We start from the raw sequence: 22,942 nt of genomic DNA, 5'->3' as shown, positions 1-22,942 counted from the left end.
AAACCAAAAATCATTCCATTTTCAGTGCTCGACCAGTGTGGAAGTGCGGATCGTGCGGAATTATTTTTACAGTTGAAAATTCTGTAAAAAGTGATTGTGACCAGTATTTTCCGATCGATTTCGGGTGAGTAGTGTTATTGATTGTGAATGTTGTTGAAGAAGTGACGAATTTAGGTGGAAAATCGACGCATTTGCAACGCGGCGTCATTTCAGCGTCGGCGTTGGGCGTCATACGGCTTTGAGGTTTGCTCTCCACAATTTGCATTGTGTGATACTTTAGTTTGTTTTACTGATGTAATATTGGGTAATTATTTGTAGTTTGTACTTAGTTTTGATGGCAATCGATGTATTTTAACTGAAATCTTAATTTTTTCTTTGCTTCATTGAATAAAATACGACGCCATTTTGTTTTACGCTTTAGCATCGGCAGGTTCATGCGCACCGCAGTGAATCACCGGTTGAGTGCCCCGTGAACAGTTTTGTGACGAGTGTTCATTCTTGTGCGTGAGTGACCTGTCAGTTTGTTGAGGGGTTACATGTTTTGTTTTCTTTCGCTCTAAAAGGCAGTTTGACTGTTTGGTTTGTTTGTTTTGTTCTTTACAGATTTGGGAAAGCAAAAGTTTTGCAAAAGTTCGTCCGTGCTTTCGCAAAGACCGCGCCAGCTCGCCAACTCAAGCCAGATTTGATGAAGACGGCCCATGAGTAGCAACCGGTCAGCCGACAGAGATCGTATAACTGTGAAGATACGTAACATGAAACGTAGCGCCTCGCGCGACTCCCCACCAAGAACGAAAAGGCGCGGCAGTATTGGACGTTACGAAGGCAGCTCAGACGAACGGGTCACCCCAGACAGGATGCGTCGTCGCGTAGCTCGTTCCCCGAGTCCCCGTGGAGGCAGTACTCGCTATGCTTCCCCGCACCGGGAGGAATATTCCCGAAGTGCGCGGGATGGTGGCAGTGACCGATATTCGTACAAGGTACTGTGCGTTAGTGCTCTGCACCCGAAGGCGTCAGATGAGTTTATTAAAGAAACATTGTATCGTGAGTACAAGAAATTTGGGGACTTTAGCATACGAATTTCGCATGATCTGGACGAACGGGTAGCATACGTTTGCTTCCGTACGTCAGAGGATGCAAAGGAAGCAAAGAATGCCAAGTCCCGAATTGTCTTGTACGAAAGGGCCGCTCTGGTGGAGCCTGTTTTTGAGTCGGCCAAACCCGAAACCAATCGTAGACCTTCTTCGCCACAGGATTATGATCGTCACTACTACGCCCGTTCCCCCGGAGTACCGCCACCGGATCGTCGTCGTCCGGAGCACCATCCTTATGACAGTTACGGAGGGCCTCCACCAGGCCGAATGCATCATGCGGATTTCAGACCACCAATGCACCACGAGTACATGCCACGTGGGCCACCGATGCACCACCACGGACCTCCCCACATGCATCCCGGACCGGCTCATCATCATTACATGGCAAGGCCCTACATGCCTCGTCCGAGGGCACCGTTCGAAAAGCCGGACAACAGCAAGAAGGACAAGTTCCCCAACTATCTGCACCATGTTCAACCCGAGGAGGATCCGCTTGCGACGAGGACGCTGTTTGCCGGCAACTTGGAAATTAACATTTCCGACGACGAACTGCGCCGCATTTTTGGCAAGTACGGCATCGTTGAGGACATCGACATCAAACGTCCTCCGCCCGGCACCGGAAACGCATTTGCTTTCGTCCGTTATCAAACGCTGGATATGGCTCATCGTGCCAAGGTTGAACTGTCCGGTCAGTACATTGGCAAGTTCCAGTGTAAGATCGGCTACGGAAAGGCCACACCGACCACTCGCATCTGGGTGGGCGGTTTGGGTGCATGGACATCGGTTACCCAGCTGGAACGTGAGTTTGATCGATTTGGAGCGATCAAGAAGATCGAATACAACAAGGGCGACACTCAGGCTTACATTCTGTACGATTCCATCGATGCCGCAACGGCTGCTGTAAAGGAAATGCGTGGTTTCCCGCTGGGAGCTCCGGATCGTCGAATTCGTTTAGATTTTGCCGACAACGGCACCACGCCGCCATTCCCCAAGCGAAGCGGAGGTTTCGAAGATGGCGGTGAATATCGCCGTGGACCAGACTACGAGTATCCGGAAGGTGGCAGTGCTCCACCTTATGATGATGCTGCTGGCTACGGTGGATACGGTGGACGGCCGTTCCGTGGCCGGGGAGGTTTCCGTGGTGGTCGTGGTGGATTCCGAGGCTTCCATCGCGATGGACCACCACACGGTGAAGGCGGAGACGAATGGCGCCGGGGCCCTGCTGACGGTGACTACGACTCGCGCCGTCGTTCCGGTTCTCGCGAACCCGGTATTGATAGATCTCGATCACGCTCGCCACGTCGCCGCAGTCCGGCAGATTCCGACTCGGACTCGTCATCGCGTAGAAATGGTATGCTGTCCAGCGCACGAACACTTCCCGAAGTTGCACGCAAATCTTCAACCGTCTGGCAGGGCGCTTTGATCTTGAAGAGTTCGCTCTTCCCGGCCAAATTCCATCTGACCGACGGCGACAACGACATCGTCGAAAGCTTAATGAAGGACGAAGATGGCAAGCATCACCTTCGCATCACGCAGCGTCTCCGGCTGGATCAACCGAAGCTGGAGGATGTCCAGAAGCGCATTTCCACGTCGTCGTCACACGCAATCTTCCTCGGGCTGCCGGGCTCGACCTCTTCCGTAGCTTCGTCGGACGACGCCAGCGTTCAGACGCGTCCGCTGCGCAACCTCGTTTCGTATCTCAAGCAGAAGGAAGCCGCCGGCGTCATCTCGCTGCTGAACAAGGAAACCGAAGCGACCGGTGTGCTGTACTCGTTCCCGCCCTGTGACTTTTCGACGGAGCTGCTGAAGCGCACCTGCCACAATTTGACCGAGGAGGGCCTGAAGGAGGACCATCTGGTGATCGTGGTCGTCAAGGGAGGAACCGCCTGAGGAGGAGTGGACACGGGCACCGTTAGCACGTGAGGTAAGTTGTGGAGGGGAATTGGCTTAAATGCAAAATTTACTAACATTGCTTGCGATTGTGGTTAACGGGTAGCTTCTACAAGAAATGTAAACTATTGTGATTTTGGAGCTTTTCGACTAACTTTCCAGGGTGCGGGGCAGAATGGGCCACCTTAGAAAACAAGCCATTTTGTCTAATACAACGTTGAAGGGAGATAAGAAATTACTTGAGGGACCTTTCCATTATATTTTCCATGAAATTTGATCACTTTTATAAAAAAGTAACTTAAAAAAACAAAGATTTTTGAAAATAGTGTAAGTTTGTCGAAAAAAGACACTATTTTTACAACTAAGCGTCGAAACAACTAAAAAATCAACTTTTTTTTGCATTAAACGTGATTTGTGAAGCTACCAGGAGTGAAATAATCCATTTAGCTCAAATTTTTTAACTTTTGATTGTTTTTATAAGGCAGGAAAAGGGTGGTCCATTCTGCCCCCAAGTGGATTTTAATTTAACACATTTTAAGGTTCCGTTGTTGTTTGTATACCTTGGTAGAAGCATCTAGTAACGTTATAAGCATTGAGCAAACTTTTTCAAACAATCCAACTTTTCAGAAAGCTTATTTAGTAACCTCGAAATAAACAACATTTCCGTGGTTTTTCAAATAAATTTACATTTTTGCTCATAATTCGAAAAATACAATGAATTCAAACGTCGTTTTTGGTATGGTGAAGTTATTTGATGTCCTTTATAAGACCCTTGCCTTACAATTGGTCTAATCCATTCTAAAGCCTAAAACCAAGGGTGGCCCATTCTGCCCCCCCCCCCCCCTGCCCCTATTTCATCTGGAAAATATTATGCATTGGGTGTCCCCTCGTTATTTTTTGTTCAGCCCAGTTAACGAGCAACATTCGGTGACTGGGCTACGTTCTCAGCCCAGTTACCGAACAAGTACTGTACTGCACATGTTCGCATAAATGTCCCATATGCAAAAACAGCAAGCTGAGACAAACGCATTTGAAGTTTGTCCAATACATAAGGCTACGTGTTAAATTTTCGCGAAAAAACGGGATTTCCTCCTGATTTCTAGAACAAAGTATTGGATGTTATCCAAGTTTGTAGCGAATATGGCGTTGGAAATGGTGAACGTCTGAAATGTCAAAATCGCGCAGTAGCACCAACATTAGAAAAAAAAATGTTGCTGTCATGCCATGGTACTCTTTTTTTGTAATGTTGGTATCACCGCGTGATTTTGACATTTCGATTAAAAACCTGGATAGGCTCTTTTGAAAGAGCACACGATTTTGAACCAAACTGCATCAATAACTCGAAATCGATGAAAATGCATATGGGACATTTATGCGATCAGGGGAAGTGTAGTACATAAACTAAACATGATAAATGAAAATAAAAATGCTAAAAATGAAGCAAGAAAAACCGAAAACAAGAGAAGTTAAGTTTTTCGTAGAACAAAAGTTTCGCAGAATGACCCCCTGAACACGGGAAAATAAAAAAAAACGAAAAAAAAAGAAAAAAAATCCAATTCCATAGTTGAAGCTCCTGTCTGTAAGATCGTAGTACAATCCAGACTAGATCATCAGAAGCCTCAATTATCCAATGTTTCGATTATCCGAAGTTCGATTTGCCGAAGGACTGTATGGGACTTTCGATTATCCTAAGTTCGATTTTGCGAAGGACTGTATGGGACTTTGGATAATCGATTCACGAACAAAACATTTCTTTCGTTTTTTTCTTGTTTCTAACATCAAATTTGAGTTCTGCGATCCCATTTAAGTCAAATTTTAAAAGTTGATTGCCTATTAAATCTAGATTACTTTTTCAAATCAACCAATGCGCCATGGATTTCCTATGTACATAGGACATTTTGAAAATAACATGCGGATAAACGAGTTTGGATTGTAGATAGGCGTCATCCATAAAGTATACACCCCTCCCCCTAGAACGTGACGTACTTCATATATAATATTTTTATCTAGTTCCATCAAAAACATAAATCGGGTGAGATTCAACAGTGTCGCAACCAATCAAGCTTAAATTTGGCATTCGGGTTCAGTATAATACAATACTTCGTAGATCATACTTAGCTGAATAATAATTTATGGTTATGAAATGTCTTGGAATCTAATCCCTCATTCATTTCAAACGGTTCGCTGCCATTTTCCTTCACACGACCCACCACATTGCTTATTAATTTCTCCGCTAAGAATGGGTCCAGTAACTGTAACTGTTTGTACAGCATGCTCTAGCCTTTTTCGCTCTCAATTCATCTCGCACAGCTTCTTCAAATCATCTCTAACGGGTTTAATCCATTGCAGGTGAATACATTTTTTCTCTCAACTTCAAAACGCTAAACTGTTCATAACAACAACAACAAAAAAAAAGTAGCAAAAGAAAAATCTACGTTTCTGAACGCGGCGGCGGCGCAACACTACACCCAATCAATCATCATTAAAGTATAAAACACACACACACACAAACACACACACACACATCCACCCACCCCCATCTTCCCGATTACCGGCAACCGGAACGATAATTACGGAAGTGCCGCTGCTGCTGCTGCTGCTGCTGACGATGATGATGACGACGGCGGTTAAGTGCGTGCGCGCGCGAGTGTGTGAGTGGACGACCACCGGGACCGGATCGTCGGCGGCGAAGATGGTGACGTCGTCGTCGATTGTTGTTGTTGTTGCGCGTGTGTGTTGGAGTTAGTGGAAGTGTAACGGCTAACGGTTGTTTCCGGAGATCTATGCTAGGATGATTTGTAATTCACACTCTAAACGGGCGCGCGGCCCGCGGAGAGCCATCTTCCCCGCGAGAGAGAGAGAGAGATAGAGATATGTATCTTTTAAGTGCTAGGTCGCAATGTATCATTAAGGGGGTACATTGAAGAATAATGTTTTTGTCGCAGGGTATTTTTCTCTGCTAGTTTTTTTTCTTTTATTAGTTCACAACTTCCGTGGAAAGTGGCTTTCCCGTGGTGGTATCGCGCGCGCGTTGGAAGATGAAAGTGATTGAAAATGGAAGAGACGATTAAGAGATTGCAAACAAAAAAGTGGTTCAAAGTAGCCAGTTAGTAGTAAATGACGAAGATGTTTTAATTGAAGAAAATGTGGAACCATACAGTAACCAAGTACTATGAAATGTAGCAATAAACGATAGAGTGTCCAACCAGTTTGCGCCAGAATCGATGAAGAAAGTAGAAATATGATGAAAATAAGTTTTGACCAACTGATCAAACGAACAAATACAACTATTTATAACCAACAGTTATGTGAAAGTTCATGACCGCATTTGAGGAACCTGGCAAAAAGAAATGAAAAGGTGGTTTCCAATGTTTTGTTCTGGTTTAGTTTTGTGATTCGTTTTAAGTTTATCTGAAAGACATTCGTGCAACAAGTGTCAGTTTTCCTGGTGTCCAAAATTACCGTTTTTCGAACGTGCTTTGAAGGTCAGCGCAGTTTCCCATGCGTGTCCTGTTTTCAGTGGGAATAAAGTGGTGACTTCAAGTTATTTTCAACCCTACAAATTTTGCAGTGTCAAATGTGACCAAAATGTTTTGTGTTTGTGCTTTTGTTCAACTTGAAAAGTTTTGTGTTTCATCCTTTAAATCTGCCCTTCAAACTTTTCTCAGTGCTCTCGCTCTTGTGGTGTCGTTTCTTTTTTGGTGATTTCAAACGTTCAATTTCCCCTCCCATCAAACAAGTGTGCTCTTCAGTGTGTAAAGTTTGGCGAACGTACGATTGTGCTTAATAAGTTTTCTTCTGGACGACTTGCCCGTTTTTCCTCCAGTGAACATGACGACCAACAGTGCCAAAAAGTAACAATTTGGGCTTCCCGTTTTGTTTTACTCTATTTGTGTGGAAAGTGTACAAAAGTGTTGCTGTTTTCCCTCCTACACATTGTGGCGGGAACACCGACCGACAAAATATTCCCCCCCCCTTTCTAAGCGCTAATAGTAGAATGTAGCATTTGCTGGTAAAATTCTGATTTTAAAATTGGTTTTGCAAATGTTACTTTATATTAAAACGCGCTGTTGCACAAATGGCTTCAGCCACCAGCTTCAAAGAAAACAAAAAAGTGACACCGCACGGAAGATGAGTTATGGTTTTGAGTTCTGTTTTTAAGTTCCGTTTGAAAAAAAAAAATCATGTAAAATGCGATGAAGATGAAGGCTTAACGTGTTCTAAGTGTGGTAAATTGCAAACTCTTGTATCTTTAATCAGTAACAAACTATGAAAATCTTGAAAAGGTTCAACCAGCAACATAATAACTAAATGTAAAAAAAAAAAACAAAAGGAAGAGCAACAAAAATAAACATGTATCAACGTTTCGAATCGAATAAAAAAGTGTGCTTCTCCGAAGTTGAAGTTTGTTCGTTCTTTGCAGTGAGGTGAGGAGTGTCCGAGAAGTGAGAAATCTGCTATCGTCTCTATTGTGTGGTGATTGTTTCGGAAGTGGTTTGTTGTGGGTGAGAGTGAGTGGAAGTGGTTTGTTTAATGGCCTTTTTGGGGGCCACCGTTTTCCCCCGTGACTTGGCGAATGAAAGAAAGTGGTGGTGATAACGATGACAAACGAACGGAATGATGACGATCTCTTAAAATTACTGCAATAGACTGAGTAGATCTTAAATTTCGAGCGTAGTTTGTTTTATCCGAAAGTCCCTGAAATATCTTAAAAGTGGTCTCTAAGACTACCACTACTGACCATGATCGCATATATGTCCCATATGATATACAGCAAGATGAGAAAAACGCAAGGCAAGTTTTTCGCGAAAAAACGAGATTTCCTACAGTTTCTACAACAAAGTTCTGGATATTTTTAGTTTTCTTAAAGACCAAACTGCATCAATAACTCAAAAGTGATGAAAACACACATCTGGAGCAACATTTGAAAAGGGCGCATATTCATTTTGACAGCTGCAACTATTTTGCAATTTCCAGGCAATAATTTTACAAAACTGCTTCTGTTTCCCACTTCGAATTTGGAGGAAAAGGGACCTAAAGCTGCAGAAATAACAAAATAGTTCCAACTTACAGGGTGGCCACTCAAGTCGGGAAATCGGGAAAGTCGGGAATTCAACAAATTCCGCGAAAAATCGGGAAAATGTCGGGAATTTGTGTTTTTTTTGGGCAAAAAGTCAGGAAAAGTTTGGAATTCCAAGCATACTTGTCTAAGAATTATTGTAGGTCTCTTAAATGATTTTATATTTTTTTTTTGTTATTTCAAATAATTGATATTTCTAAGCAACTAAATTTAAATTTAAGGTTCCTTTCACTATTGTAACCTATTTGAGGCAATGATTTGATTAACTTAACTTGATTTATTGATGAATAACTTGGCAAGCATTTGACACAAATTTCTAATAATTTTATGAATCAAATAATTTCAAGTTATTTTTGACATAGTTTCAATCAATAAAGTTTGTACCAGCCTTATCAAACAAACAACATCTAACTTTAAACAACAACAATGCAAATAAAGCTTAATTTCAATTGTTTTTTGTTTCTTAGTAAACATAATTTTAATTTCTCAAACTTTTTGTGAGTATGGGTAAATAAGTAGGGGAATAGCATCTAATTTCTCATAAAGAGCGTTTTCAACTGAAATCGAGTGATAAACTGCCCATGATCGCATAAATGTCCCATATGCATCTTCATTGTTTTTGAGTTAATGATGCAGTTTGGTTCAAAATCGTGAGCCCTTTCAGAAAAGCCTATAAATCCAGTACTTTGTTATAGAAATCGCAGGAAATCCAGTATTTTTTTCACGAAAACTTAACACGTAGCCTTATGTGTGGGACAAACTTCAAATGCGTTTTTCTCAGCTTGCTGTTTTTGCATGTGGGACATTTATGCGAACATGGACAGTAAATGGCTCAATAAAAAGTGAGCAAGCAAGTTTCTATGAAATGTTTTGCAAAATTAGTTGTTCAAATAGTGAAAATCAGCAAATTCGATGGAACCCTGCCAAACATACGAGATTTTCCCCTATAGATAAAGCTTTTCAGCTATCGGAAAACTTAAATATCGAATAAAATCCATACATTTGTCGTTCTTAAAACCATTTTAAAAGATATTTTGGTTTAAGTTATTACAAATATGATTAAAGGATTTGTCTCTTCAATCATTTCGCATAAAATTATAGGTAAAACATGAGGTCTAATCAATCTAGATTTTCCATTGAAAATAGTCAAAACATTTACATATTGACATCGCGCTAAATCAGAATTGGCTTAAAAAAATTACAAAATAAAAAGAGTACCTGATAATTTTTGCTGATCGAATTACAGATATTTTGATATACCTAGAAAGAATAATAACTGCTATCATGTTTAAAGCGCTCTTCGATAAAAATAACTAAAATTATGAAAAACATTTAAAATTCAGTTATTTTTAATTTTTCACCATCCTCTTTTTCATTTCCAGTATAAAAATCTTTATGTTTGACAATGTTGAAAATAAACAATGAAATTCCATTGTTAGGCTATTTGTTTTTTTTAAAGACTGATTGTTTGTTTTTTTCTCTGAATCATTTGCTTCAAGTTTTAAAGTATTTTTAGGAATGATTTTTTTTCTACTTTTACTGAAAATTGTGATACTTGGTTTGTTTTATTTGTTTAGAAATTTTGTTGGATGGTTGAATTGACTTTTTATAAAGAGTGTAAGCTTTGAAATCATGCATAAGAAATGCCTATTATTTAAGGGGCTGGAAAAGTCGGGAATTTGAAAATGGGATTTGAGTGGTCACCCTAGTTTTCAACTATCAAAATACTTGTCCGCCATGTTGCTCCAGACAGTAATGCGAACAGCAGCCCACTCTAACTTTAGGGGGGGCTGCGGGCGATTATCGGGCATCGCCAGGGCCAGTTAAGACGCTTTAGTATGGACACAATCCTTAAAAAATTGTATATTTGTTTTGCACACACACACCAACATATTTGCTCTTTGCCGCTCTCACGCACACAATCCCCTTTCGTAACGCGACCAGCAGCTGTCAAAAATTTGCAATTTCACGTGTTTAGTCGTCATCACCAGCTCCAACAAAGAAAGCTCGCGGACGTGTTCCGGAGTTCCCCCGGCCGCGTTTCCCCGGTTTCCCCGATCCAGAAGTCGCCCAACGTTAAAAGAACCCGCGTTCGCGCGTTTTGAAGCACGTCCGTAATGCGAGAACCGGCGCCGAAGACTCCCCCAGTGAGATGCAAATCGGTTCTCCAGGAGTGTCCGGAATGGAGCAGGAATCGGACACTGAAGGAGGCCACGGCTGGAGAGGTCAATTTCGTTCCCGGGGGAAGCGGGTTACGCCGGCGAAGAAGACGTCGTTGACGTTTGCCATTTTCCGCACCGGTATGACCGGATTGGGGTGCAGAAGATATTGGGGAGAACCTCTGTGAAGCGGCAGTCTGAGGCGATGGTGAGTAAAAGATTTTTAGAGGTTGAACCTTAGATTACTGACTGTTTATTTTTCTTATTTCAGCAAAACGTTAACCTCGACCCGCTGCCACCCGTCTCCCGCTTCCAACCCGGTCGAAGACCATCACGGCTTCTCCGACGACAATGACCGCACCGAGGAACCCGCAAACGTGAAACGTGTCATCATTCCGCCCTCACTACCGCGACCGCATCCCCAAGTCCAGCCCAACAAAGTGAATCCCCTCATCGAGCGTGTCATGCAGCAGTGTCCCCTCAATCCGACGGCCCAGACCATACCCAGCCGCTCAACGTGACGATTGGGTTCTTCTCTCTGGGGTCGTCCTCGCCGTGGGTAGTTTAAAACGAAAACGTCCTGTCGCGAACGTTCTTTTTTCCCGCTCGAACGACCTGCTGCCATGGTATGAGAGCGACGTCGTCGTTCGAGACCAAAATGTGCGGCCAAAGACGCCGGTTGTGAAGCAGCCGGTTTTGCCGGCCAAGCGAGTGTCACCGCACGCAGTGATCGTTCCGGTACCTGGAGTTAAGGCCGATGCCATGTTCCGGGGAATTCGACAGCGACAACTTTCAAGTACGATCCTGCGGTGCTGAAGTCCTAGCACAATCCTTCATCAGCACCAGATGTTGCAGAGATTCAGCACAGCGGGGTTCAGTGTGTGATGGTGGTGTGTGGTTCCCGTTCACTAACTGGGCCATCGATTACCCCAAATCAAGTCATCGACAGACAAAAAAAATAGAAGTGAAAAAACACAAATTTATTTATACAAACAAAATAAAGCAACTATACACAATTATAAAAATCAAAAAAATAAAAAAATACAAAGATAAAACACAAACAACATAAAATCTTAAGCCACCAAAAAAAGATAAAAATACACAACCACAATACAAAACACACAAAAAAATATAAGAACACATCTTTTAATAGCAAGCAAATACTCAAACCGGCTAAAACAAAAAAAAATACAAAAGATTAAGTATATTATAAATGATATTAAAATAAAAGAATGTAAAAATAATAATAAAGTAAAATCCAAGAATACATAACAACGATCATAAAAAACAACAAAATGACAAAAAAACTTTAAAAAAAACAAGACTACAGAATCTCAAAATAAATATACGAATTTTAACAAATTTTTAAATATTTTCACTAAATTTAAACTAAATTAAATTAAATTTAACTGAATTGAATTGAACTGAACAAATTTAATAAAATAAAACTAAATTTCACTGAAATTAACTAAAATTAACCAAATAAAACTAAATTTTATTCATTTTAACTAAACTTTAACAAAATTTCACAAATTTAAACTAAATGTATCTAAATTTAACTAAATATATCCAAATTTAACTAATAGTTTCAAATTATAATCAAACTAAACAATAATAAATTTAAAAAAAAATAAATAAAACTGAAATGAAATTAATTTAACTTAATTAACGAAATTTAACGGAATTTAACTAAATTGAACTAAATTTAGCTTAATTAAACTAAATTGAACTAAACATAGCAAAATTTTACTAAAGTTTACTTAATAAAATAAAATTCAGTAGAATTAAATTAAATTATGTTTAATTAAGTTAAATTTAGTTAAATTAAAAAAAATAACTGTAGTTAAATATTGTTGAAACTGGCTAAATTAAATAAACCGTTTTTTAATGTTTAAAGTGACCCTTAGTAAAATTTTGCTCAAATTTAGTTAAATTTTGTTCAATTTTGTTAATTTAAATGAAATTAAGTTTAATTCCATTTAGTTTCGTTAATTTAGTAAAATTAATTTCTTTTCAAGATAATTTAATTTTGTTAAATTTATTTAAATTTTTTTTATTTAGTTTGATTTAAATTTGAAATTTTTAGTTTAATTATCAACATCATCAACATTACGTAAAAAATAGTGTAATTTTGTTAAATGTAGCTAAATTCAATTGAAATCAATTAAATTTGGTAAAATTCAGTTAAATTAAGTTCAATTAAGTTAAATTTTGTTCAATTAAATTAAATTTAGTTATATTGAATTAAATTTAGTAAAATTGAGTTTAATTTAATATTATTTCATGAATTATATTTAATTTAGCATACTTTATTTTGATTTGGTAGAATTTGGTTTAATTTAAACATAAATAAAAAAAATTGACAAAATTTTATTGAATTCAACTAAATTTGATTAAATTTACCTAAATTTCAACAAATTTAGCTAATTTTCTCTAAATGTATCTAAATTTAATTAAACAATTCAAATTAAAATTAATCCTAATAATAATAAATGATAAACTATAAATAAATGATCCTAATAATAATAAATGATAAACTATAATAAATGAAGCTTAATTAAACTATTTTTTTTCCTATTTTAACTAAATTTAACAAAAAATAACGGAATTCAACTAAATTTTACGAGATATAACTGAATTGAACTTTGAACTCAATTTAACAAAATTTAGCAAAATATCGCTATGTTTTACTTAATTCAGCCTCATTCAACAAAATTTTATTAAATTTAACCTACTTGAATTATATATAACTTAACTAAACCAAAATCAACTAATAATTTTTAACTAATTCAATTTAACTAAATTTAGCCAAATTTACCTAATTTTAACTAAATGTATCATTATTTATAAAAATAATCTAATTTTATTCGAACTGAAATTTAATAAATTTGACTTAATTGAATTAAAATAAATTTGACTGAATTGAACCAAATTTCAAAAAAAAATTTTTTTAATAGATTAACAAAACTAAATTTTGGTTACTTTTACTATATCTATCTGAATTACCCAAATTCAACAAAATTTAACTTAATTTAAATAATTTTTACTAAATGTAACTAAATTTAACTTTAAAAAAATCAAATCAATTCATCAAATTGTTAATAAATAATCTAAATTTGTCCTAATTTAACTGAATTTAATTATTTAACTAAATTTATTTCATTAAACTAAATTTATTTTAAACTGAACAAAATCTTGTTTACTAATTTAACTAACTTAAAAATGTAAGTTAATTTCTTTAAATTTTGCAATTTTGAGTGATTATTACTGTGATTAACGAAAATTAACAATCTTGAACTAATTTAGGCAATCATTTTAATTTATTTTACTTAAATTAAACTAAATTTTAATAAATTTACCAAGAAATTACAAAAAAAAAAAAAACAAACTAATTTTGATAAGTTCAAATCAAATTAATTAAATTTTAATTAATTTTACTAAATCTGAATCAATTTAACTTAATTTAAAAATCAATTTAATTAAATTTAAATCAGTTAAGCGAATTTTAAATAATTTTTCATCAATTAAATTAATTTATATTCAATCGAACTATTCTTTAAAAATTTTACTAAAATTTTATCAATTAAATTGATTATTACAAAATTTAACTAAATTATATTCAATTTTACTAAATTAATCAATTAAACTAAATTGAAATGAAATCAAATTAACTAAATTCAAATCAATTACAAAAATTTAAAAAATCAAACATTATTTTACCAAATTATTTTTTTAAATTCAACTTTATTTTACAAAATTATAAATTATGTAAAATTTAGATTAAGCAAGGAAAATTACGCCAATTGTGCAAAATTAAGCAATATTGAGTAAGATTATGTTATATTATGTAAAATTTAAGTAAATTAAGTTAAATTTAGTTTAATTCAGTGTAATTTAGTTAAAATTAGGTAAATTAAGTACATTTACGTTAATTTAAGTTTAATTAACTTAAATTGAATTGAAAAAAGTTTATGTAAGCAAAATTTAGTTAAATTTAGCTAAATTCTTTAAATTTAGTTTAAATTTGTTTAATTGAGTTGAATTGAAATATATCAAGGAAAAATTAAGTAGAAACAAGTATAAAACGTTTAATTAAGTAAAATTTTGTAAAAATTTGACAAAATTAAGTTAAACTAGGTTCATGTAGTTAAATTTAGTAAACTAATGCTAAATTCAGCTAAATATGTGAAATTTATTTAAATTTAGAAAAAACAAATAGCTGAGATCTACTAAATTTAGTTCAATTTAATCAAAAAGGGTTACATTTTGTAAAATGTTTCTGAATTTAGTAAAATTTTGTAAAATCTGTAAAACTAAGTTAAATTTCGTTATGTTAAGTAAAATAATGTAAAATTTAGTGAAATTGAGTTATGTTTAGTTAAACTTGTTTAAATTTAGCTCAATTAAGTAGTATTTAGTTGAATTTGGCTAAATTTAGTTAAATTAAGTAAAATCAAGCTGAATTTAGTAAAATTAAGCTGATTTAAGTTAAATAAAGTAAAATTAAGTTGAATAAAGTTGAATTTCGCTAAATTTATCTTAATATAGTAAAATTAGGTAAAATTATGTTCTTCTAATGTAGTCCAATTGATTAAAATTAACAAAATTTAACCTAATTTTACTTAGTTTTACTATATTTAGATAAATTTAGCCAAATGTAACTTCATTCAACTTAATTTTACTAAATGCAACCTATTTCAATTTAATTTTACTTAATTTAACTAAATTTAGCCAAATTCAACTAAATTAAACTCAACTTAACTAAACTTAACTTAATTTCACTAAATTTATCTTTATTTCCGTTTATTTCACTGATTTCAACTTAATTTCACTAAATTAAACTTAACTTCACTTAATATTACTTAATTAAACTAAATGTAACTTAATTTTAGAATTCTGCTTTTTCATTTTTATAAATATATCTAAATTTTACCTAGTTAAACGAACTTTAACAAAATTGAACCTTGTTTAAATTAATGTTGTAAAACTTCACTTATTTTTACTTAATTAAACTTATTTTACTTGTATTTACTTAATTAGCCTATTTGTTCTTAATTTATTTAAATTTAGCTCAATTAAACAAATTTAATTTAATTGAGCTTAATTTAAGTAAATTTAAATTAATTTAACTTATTCCAACTTAATTTATGTTAATTAAATTCAATTTGACGTAATTTAACTTAGTTTACCTAAATTTTACTAAATTTAGCAACATTTTACATAATTTAACTTAATTCAACTTCATTAAACTTTATTTAACTCAATTTTCTCTTAATTCTACTTAATCTATCTAAATATATCTTAATGTTACTTAATTTAACTAAATTTCTGTTTATTTAACTATACTTAGCAAACCCTATTTAATTTAATTTAATCAAATTTAACTTAGTTTATCTTAATTTAGCTTAGTTTAACTGAATTTAACTAAATTTTACCGAATACTACTTAATTGAACTGAATTTAGCCACATTAAACATTCAACATTCAAGAAATTTTACTAAATTTATTTAAATTTATCTTACTTTAACTGAATTCCACTAATTAAATATGATTAACTATATTTAACTAAGTTTTATAAAATTAAACTTTATTCAACTTAATTTAGACAAATTAAACAATTTTTCTTAGTTTTACTTACTTTAACTAAAATTAGTTTACTTTAACTGAACTTATCTAAATTTAAATAAATAAATAAATAAATTTAACTCAATTCAACCAAATTTACCTTTATCAAATTTAACGAAATGTTATCAAATTTAATTAACTTCAACTTCGTTTAAAATAAGTCAAATATAGTTAAATTTGGTTTAATTTTGTTTAGTTATTGAAGTATTAAGCAAAAATAAACTGATTTTAAGCGAAACTTTACTAAATATTAATAATCTTTATTAATTTTTACTAAGTTTCATTGAATTTAACTTATTAAAACTTATTTTTACTTAAATAAACTGAACTCATCTGAATTTGAGTTTATTTACTTTAATTTAACTTTATTTAACTTTATTTAGCTTTAATCAAGTTAATTTATTTTAGTTTAACTTAATTTAACTTTATTTAACTAAATTAAACTGGTTTTAACTTAATTTAACATATTTTAACTTAATTAGGCTTAATTTTTCGTAATTTTACTTAATATAACTGATCTTAACTAAACTTGACTAAATTTAAATAAATTTGACTGAATTAATATCATATTTTTCATTTAATTAGTTTAATTCAATTTAAATTAATTCAGTTAACTACATTCAACTAAATTTTAATAAATTTAACCAAATTCAAACAAACTTAACTAGATTTCTCGAAATTTATTTCAATATAAGTTAACTTTTTTGAATTCAACTGAAAAATACAATAAATTTATTTGAATTCAACTAAATTTATATAAATTTAGTTAAATTTATCTTAATTCATCTAAATTTAACTGAATTCAAATAAGTTTAACTAAATTTAATCAAATTTAGCTGGATTTTACTTAATTTAAATTAATTTTACTAAATTTAACTAAATTTAACTGAAATATACTAAATTAAACTGTATTTAACTACATTAAACTAAACTTGACATTTAACTCAATTAATCTAAATTTACCTTAATTTAACAAAATTTACCTAACTTCAACGAAATTTTAATAATTACTACTAATTTAAAGTTATTGAAACTATTTTGGTTAGTTTAGTAAAATAATTTTATCAAATTCAGTTATTTAAAACAATAGGACCAGTTTAAATTCATTTAAACATATTAATGCAACTTTTATTTATATAAGCTAGTTTTAAGTAGGTTTAGTGACTTTTATTGTAATTTTAAGAACTTTTTGAATAAACATTTTAATCTGTTTTGTTTTTTTGTCACCCTATTTGTATTGATCACCCTAACCGCTCTAAACTGAATCCGGAAATACTAAAGAAGAAGAAGCACCCCCAAAATGCGCCCCGTTCCGCCATCGTTTTTTTGCCCGTAATCGTGGTCAAAATGTGCCCAGAAGCGTGCCACAGACGGGCGTAACAGCTCGGCCAAAATGCGTAACGCCCGCCTAAATGTTGCATTCTGGCACGAAATGGGCCACAACGAGGGGAAAAAGCGTGCTAAAAATCGGGCCCGCTTTCAGGCAAAACGTCCCCGCTTTTTGGCCGTTTTCCGCCCATTTTTCTATGTGGGAGTGAGACCTGAGATTTCCAAAATTTGTCCACGGTTCATACAAAATAGTTAGGCAATTGTCCACTGATGGTGCCTCAACAACAATAAAAAAACGTTACTTAATCCACCAGAAGGTGGTTGCTGCCTTCCTCCTGAAAGCTTTGGCTAACGCTTACTTAGTAAAGACACTATACATCTGAGTGCTGCCATCTATGATTAATTTTTATTATTCATTTGAAAGCACTGCAGTGTTTGTATGCGTGCACGACGTGCACTGAGCGGAAAGTTCCAACAGCTATCCGCCGGAGCTTTCAAATTATGTAAATAATGACCCTTTTTAGTATCAACCAAAACAGTTTTTCTAACATAACTTTTGAAGTACTGCACCAAACCGGATGAAATTAAAAAAAGACTTAAAGGACCTGAAGGCGAATCTAAAAACATATATCCGGACAAAATCGGTCGGGCCAGTTCCGAGAAAAGTGAGTGAGAAAAAAAAATCTACGTCCATCCACACGCACAGACATTTGCTCAGAATTTGATTCTGAGCCGATATGTATACGTAAAGGTATATCTAGAAGGCTTATTTAAAAAGTTCAATTTTTGAGTGATTTTATAGCCTTGCCTCAGTGAGGTGAGGAAGGCAAAAAGAAATGCTTCGTAAAATTTATTATGCGTAAAAGTTAATATTTGATACGAACAAAGATGCATGATACAACACCGATTCGAACGATCACACCGACTGTCGGGACGTCACAACGGTTTGAAGTTTCTTTTTTCTGTTTTTTTTGTTGTAACTCGGAAATTTCAAAGACGCGACGCAAAATTTATATCTTTGAACGCAAAATCATGGCAATGATGGAAGTCTTCACGTTTAATGAAAACCAAAAAACTTAAAACGATTTTCATTGGCGAATATAAGTTCCCCGCATCGATTTTGTTCAAAATTCGGCCATCAGATCGATCCGAGGAACTTCTTGCAGTTCACGTCAGGAGTAGGGCCCGAGCATAAAAAACGTGGCTTTTAAATTCGGATTTTCGGAATTTTCGGACTTTTTGTATGGAGCATGGTTTTTCCGGAAAGATGTTCCAAAACCATAGATCCTTCCACAGTTCTCGAAACAGGCCAACACTTTAAAATCTTTGGTGAAACCAGCGGACCATTTGGAAAAAATAGTTGAGAGCGGACACATTCGATGCAAAAAGAGCCTGACTCTTAAGAAGAACCTAGGACCTAACGGTCGGGACAACATCTGGCAGTGTCTTTTGAAAAATTTAGCTGTATGTTGAAGATTTGCGGTTTCTTAATGAGAACTTTTCATAATTATTTTATTCCACTATATCAGCGATTCTCAACATTCTTCTGCGCTGGTACCCCCGGCTAGGTGCCGTTGAGAAAATGCCGTTTTAAGAAAAAATAAAAAATAAACGTTTTAGACGAGTTTTGAGGACGCTGTATCTTCATTCAGGAGCAAGTTAACACCATACTCTCTTCGGGAAAGTTGTAGAGCACCTTCCAGAGCATCTAAATATGAATCTGGTTTTAGTAGAGCGTGAAACGTGGATTTTATAAATATCTAAATCCAAAAAAAAGTTTTCCCATACAAATTTATATGGAAAATTGAATCGCTTTGCGCAAAGTGAGGACTAAACCAATCGTTCCAAAACTTTGGGGAGTTGTTTAGGACCCCAAAAGGAACTGAAAAATTGCTGTGCTGGAAAATCGATTTTAATATTACACCCTAATGCTACAGCGCCGGCGGTTCGCAATGTTCACTGTTAGCGACAATAGAATCACCGTATTTCGATAACCATTATCGTTAACGTTATTGTCGGAAGATAAGGTTATCAATTAACAACCTTGCAATTTTGATTACTCTTTTAGCTAGATCGTCAGCTGTGTGCTATCTTGTGACATAGACCATTTTGGTCGAAAATGAGTTAATGATGACGTTTTGCTATACTTAACATTCGTTGGTGAAGGTTGTCTGAATCAACATGACTCGTCGCGTCCCGGCGCAAAACGCCGGCAATATTGCCCTACCTGCGGCTCAAGCAGGCAAAAAAGTGGGAATTTCCAAAAGGAAGGTTGATGCTTCAACTGATGGCCAAAAACCGGGGATTTCCAAAAGGAAGGTGCTTTTGGAAGTGACATCGAACAGCAAAAAGACGAAAAAGAGCGACGGTACTGTACCGATGGATGAGGAGGAGGAGAACTCTTCGTCGCACGAGGAGCAGCTATTGAAGAACAACAAGTTTGCTGGACTGTCTGACGAGGACCAGGTAGCGGAAGGAAAGGAGAATGAAGTGAAACAGCGAAAGGAGAAACTGCCTCCTTTTTATGTGCGGCAATCAGCAGCAACGATCGACTTTCGAGCGGGGCTGGTTGAACTCATCAAGTCTGGGAAAGTCCTAGGCAACATTCGTCTGTGTCAGGACGGATTTAAGGTGCTGGTGCAATCCAGGCAGCACTATCAACTGGTCAAGGATTACTTGACCGAAAACGAGGCGGAGTACTTTACCCATGATGTCGTCATGGATAAGCCGTACAAAATCGTCGTCAGAGGTCTGTACGACATGCCAGTGGAGGAATTAGCTGCCGAGCTAAAAGTTTTGAAACTGGATGTGTTGGCCGTGCACAAAATGAGCCGACGCAACAAAGACATCAAGTACCGTGACCAGCTCTACCTGCTGCATTTGGCTAAGGGATCGACGACGCTTCCTGAGCTGAAGGCAATCCGAGCGGTTTTCAACATTATCGTGTCGTGGGAGCGATACCGACCAGTGCATCGTGACGTCACACAATGCTTCAACTGCCTGGGCTTCGGGCACGGAGGTAAGAACTGCCACCTAAAGCGTCGTTGCGCCAAGTGTGGTACCGATGCGCACATCACATCCCAGTGCATCCAAGATTCGCTGGTGAAGTGCCTCAACTGCAACGGTGAGCACTCGTCAACCGACCGAAAGTGCCCCAAGAGAGCTGAGTTCGTGAAAATTCGGCAGCAAGCATCGACGAAGAATCAGCCTCAGCGTCGTAGAACTCCTCCAGCCCTGGTGGAGCAAAACTTTCCACCTCTTCAACCGCGACGCCAGGTCCCGATCTTGGCACCGTTGCCGTTGGATCCCAGGAAGAGAGCTGAGATGAATCATCCACGGCCGGGTTCCAGTCAGGAGCCGAGACCGCCACCACCGGGCTTCAGCCAGGAGCCAAGACCAACCCAAGAACCAGCAGTTGAGGAAAATGGTAATGATCTTTACACCTCAATCGAACTCCTCAATATTTTCAAACAGATGTCCGCTGCACTACGTGGATGCAAAACCAAGACCCAGCAGATTGAAGTGCTGACCTCGTTCGTCATCCAGTATGGATCGTAGGTCCCTCAAGCTGCTGAATTGGAACGCTTGCTCCATTAGGAGGAAGAACTTAGAGCTGGTGGATTTTCTTCGCGAGAAGGAGATCGACGTAGCTGCCATCACGGAAACTCATCTGAAGCCCGGTGAAAAAGTTTATCTGCAAAACTACAAGATCGCGACGCAGCTCGATAGGACCACCTCTGGAGGAGGAGGTGTGCTTGTCGCTGTTCATCGCGATCTCAAGCCACGCCGGCTGCCACACTTCAAGCTGGACATCATCGAGGCCGTTGGGGTGGAAATTCCCACTTGGGTTGGCCCAGTACTCTTCATTGCTGCATACTGCCCACGTCAGGTGAATTCCAGAGATGGTTCAGCAGCAAAATTGAAGAGCGATATCCAGAAGCTGACCCGGCGGAGCGCAAAGTACATCATCGCTGGTGACCTCAACGCGAAGCATGAAGTTTGGGGCAACAGCAGGAGGAATCGGAACGGAGTGATTCTGCACAACGATCTGCAAAAGTGATACTACAACGTTGTGAGTCCGGATCGTCCAACGAGGGTGGCTCGGTCTGGGAATCACTCAATCATCGACTTCTTCATTACCAATATGGCTGAGAACGTGGCTCATCCTGAGGTGTTTGAAGAGTTGAGTTCTGATCACTATCCGGTGGTTGTGGAGGTTGGAGCTTCCGTTACTCCGCAGCGGCAACCAACCCGGAAAGATTACCACAACGTTGACTGGCAGCAGTTTCAGCAAGTGGTCGACAGCAACATCGACTATGATCAACACCCGGAAACTTCTGCCGATATTGATCGTTCGCTGGAGGTGATCCAGCAGGCTATCAACCAAGCAGAGGCTGCCAACGTTCGGGAGGTTCCTGTTAATTTTAAGGTAACTGATATTGACGTAGATACTAAACACTTGATTAGACTTAGGAATGTTTATAGGAGACAATATCAACGGACTGGGGACTATGACAAAAAGATTTCAGTTAACAATTTGAACAAAATTATACAAGACCGACTTGACAATATCAGAAATCAAGAATTTTCAAAACATGTAAGCCAGCTTGGGAATTATTCAAAACCATTTTGGAAACTTTCCAAAGTTCTTAAAAATAAACCAAAGCCTATTCCTCCTCTTATTGTTGAGGATTCTCCTTTGATTACATCCGAGGAAAAGGCAAATACACTTGGGCTTCATTTTGTTAGTTCTCATAATCTTGGCGCTTCCATGACCAGCCGTAAAGAAACATCAGTTGCCAATAGTATTTCAACAATCAATGACTCTACCTTTGAATTTCCTGCAGATTCCCATGTTTCTGGTGAGGAAGTCAAAGTTGCAGTAAAACAAATGAAAAATATGAAAGCTCCTGGCTTTGATAACATTTTTAATCTGGTGTTGAAAAAACAGAGTGATCAGTTCTTTCAACATCTAGCCAATATTTTCAATAAATGTTTGCAACTTGGTTACTTCCCCACCAATTGGAAGCTGGGCAAAGTCATACCAATTTTGAAGCCTCAAAAAGATCCAACATCGCCAACAAGTTATCGTCCCATTAGTCTTTTGAGTAGCCTGTCCAAACTCTTTGAGAAGGTCATCTATTCAAGGCTTTTGGATTTTACCAACGATAATAATATAATTTTGAACGAGCAGTTTGGCTTCCGAAAGGGACATAATACTGCTCATCAGCTTACGAGAGTAACTAAAATCATCAAGCAGAACAAGCTTGAGTCTAAATCAACTGCTATGGCTTTGTTGGATGTTGAGAAGGCTTTTGACAATGTTTGGCATGATGGTTTGATACATAAACTGTATTTGTACGGTTTTCCAATGTATCTTATCAAAATTATCCAGCACTATCTTTCGGAGAGATCGTTCAGGGTTTTTCTGAATGGGGTTGCTTCTGGATTATTCAACATTGATGCTGGGGTTCCCCAAGGAAGTATTCTTGGCCCACTTCTGTACAATATTTTTACATCTGATTTGCCTACTCTTCCTGGTAATGGTGTGTTGTCACTTTTTGCTGATGACACTGCCGTTATTTATAAGGGTAAAATAACCAGATATTTAGTTGGCCGTCTTCAGAAGGGTCTTGACGTTCTTTCCGAATACTTTGGCGACTGGAAAATTCGCATAAATGCAGCCAAAACTCAAACCATCATTTTTCCACTTTCTAAATCGGCCCGATTTGCCCCAAAGGATGATGTTTTGATTAAAATGAATGATG

At 36.5% G+C, this 22,942-nt stretch overlaps 1 protein-coding gene across 2 annotated transcripts; it reads left to right on the top strand.

Annotated features, from left to right (window-relative positions):
* On the top strand, nucleotides 1-7,379 carry LOC120417466 (RNA-binding protein spenito). 2 transcript variants are annotated; one of them, XM_039579536.2, is made up of 4 exons: nucleotides 1-124; nucleotides 604-977; nucleotides 1,251-3,015; nucleotides 5,331-7,379. In XM_039579536.2, exons 2-3 carry the CDS (start codon nucleotides 699-701, stop codon nucleotides 2,979-2,981), a joined length of 2,010 nt encoding a protein of 669 aa, XP_039435470.1. In that variant the 5' UTR covers nucleotides 1-124; nucleotides 604-698; the 3' UTR covers nucleotides 2,982-3,015; nucleotides 5,331-7,379. The 2 variants fall into 2 exon arrangements, with proteins under 2 accessions (XP_039435470.1, XP_039435469.1); XM_039579535.2 differs by having other exon boundaries at nucleotides 604-3,015.
* Nucleotides 7,380-22,942: the final 15,563 nt, after the last annotated feature.

Source organism: Culex pipiens, chromosome 3 (assembly GCF_016801865.2).
Source record: "Culex pipiens pallens isolate TS chromosome 3, TS_CPP_V2, whole genome shotgun sequence".
Taxonomy (NCBI): domain Eukaryota; kingdom Metazoa; phylum Arthropoda; class Insecta; order Diptera; family Culicidae; genus Culex; species Culex pipiens.
Note: the sequence above shows the minus strand (reverse complement) of the source record. Positions and strands in the feature narration are given on the sequence as shown.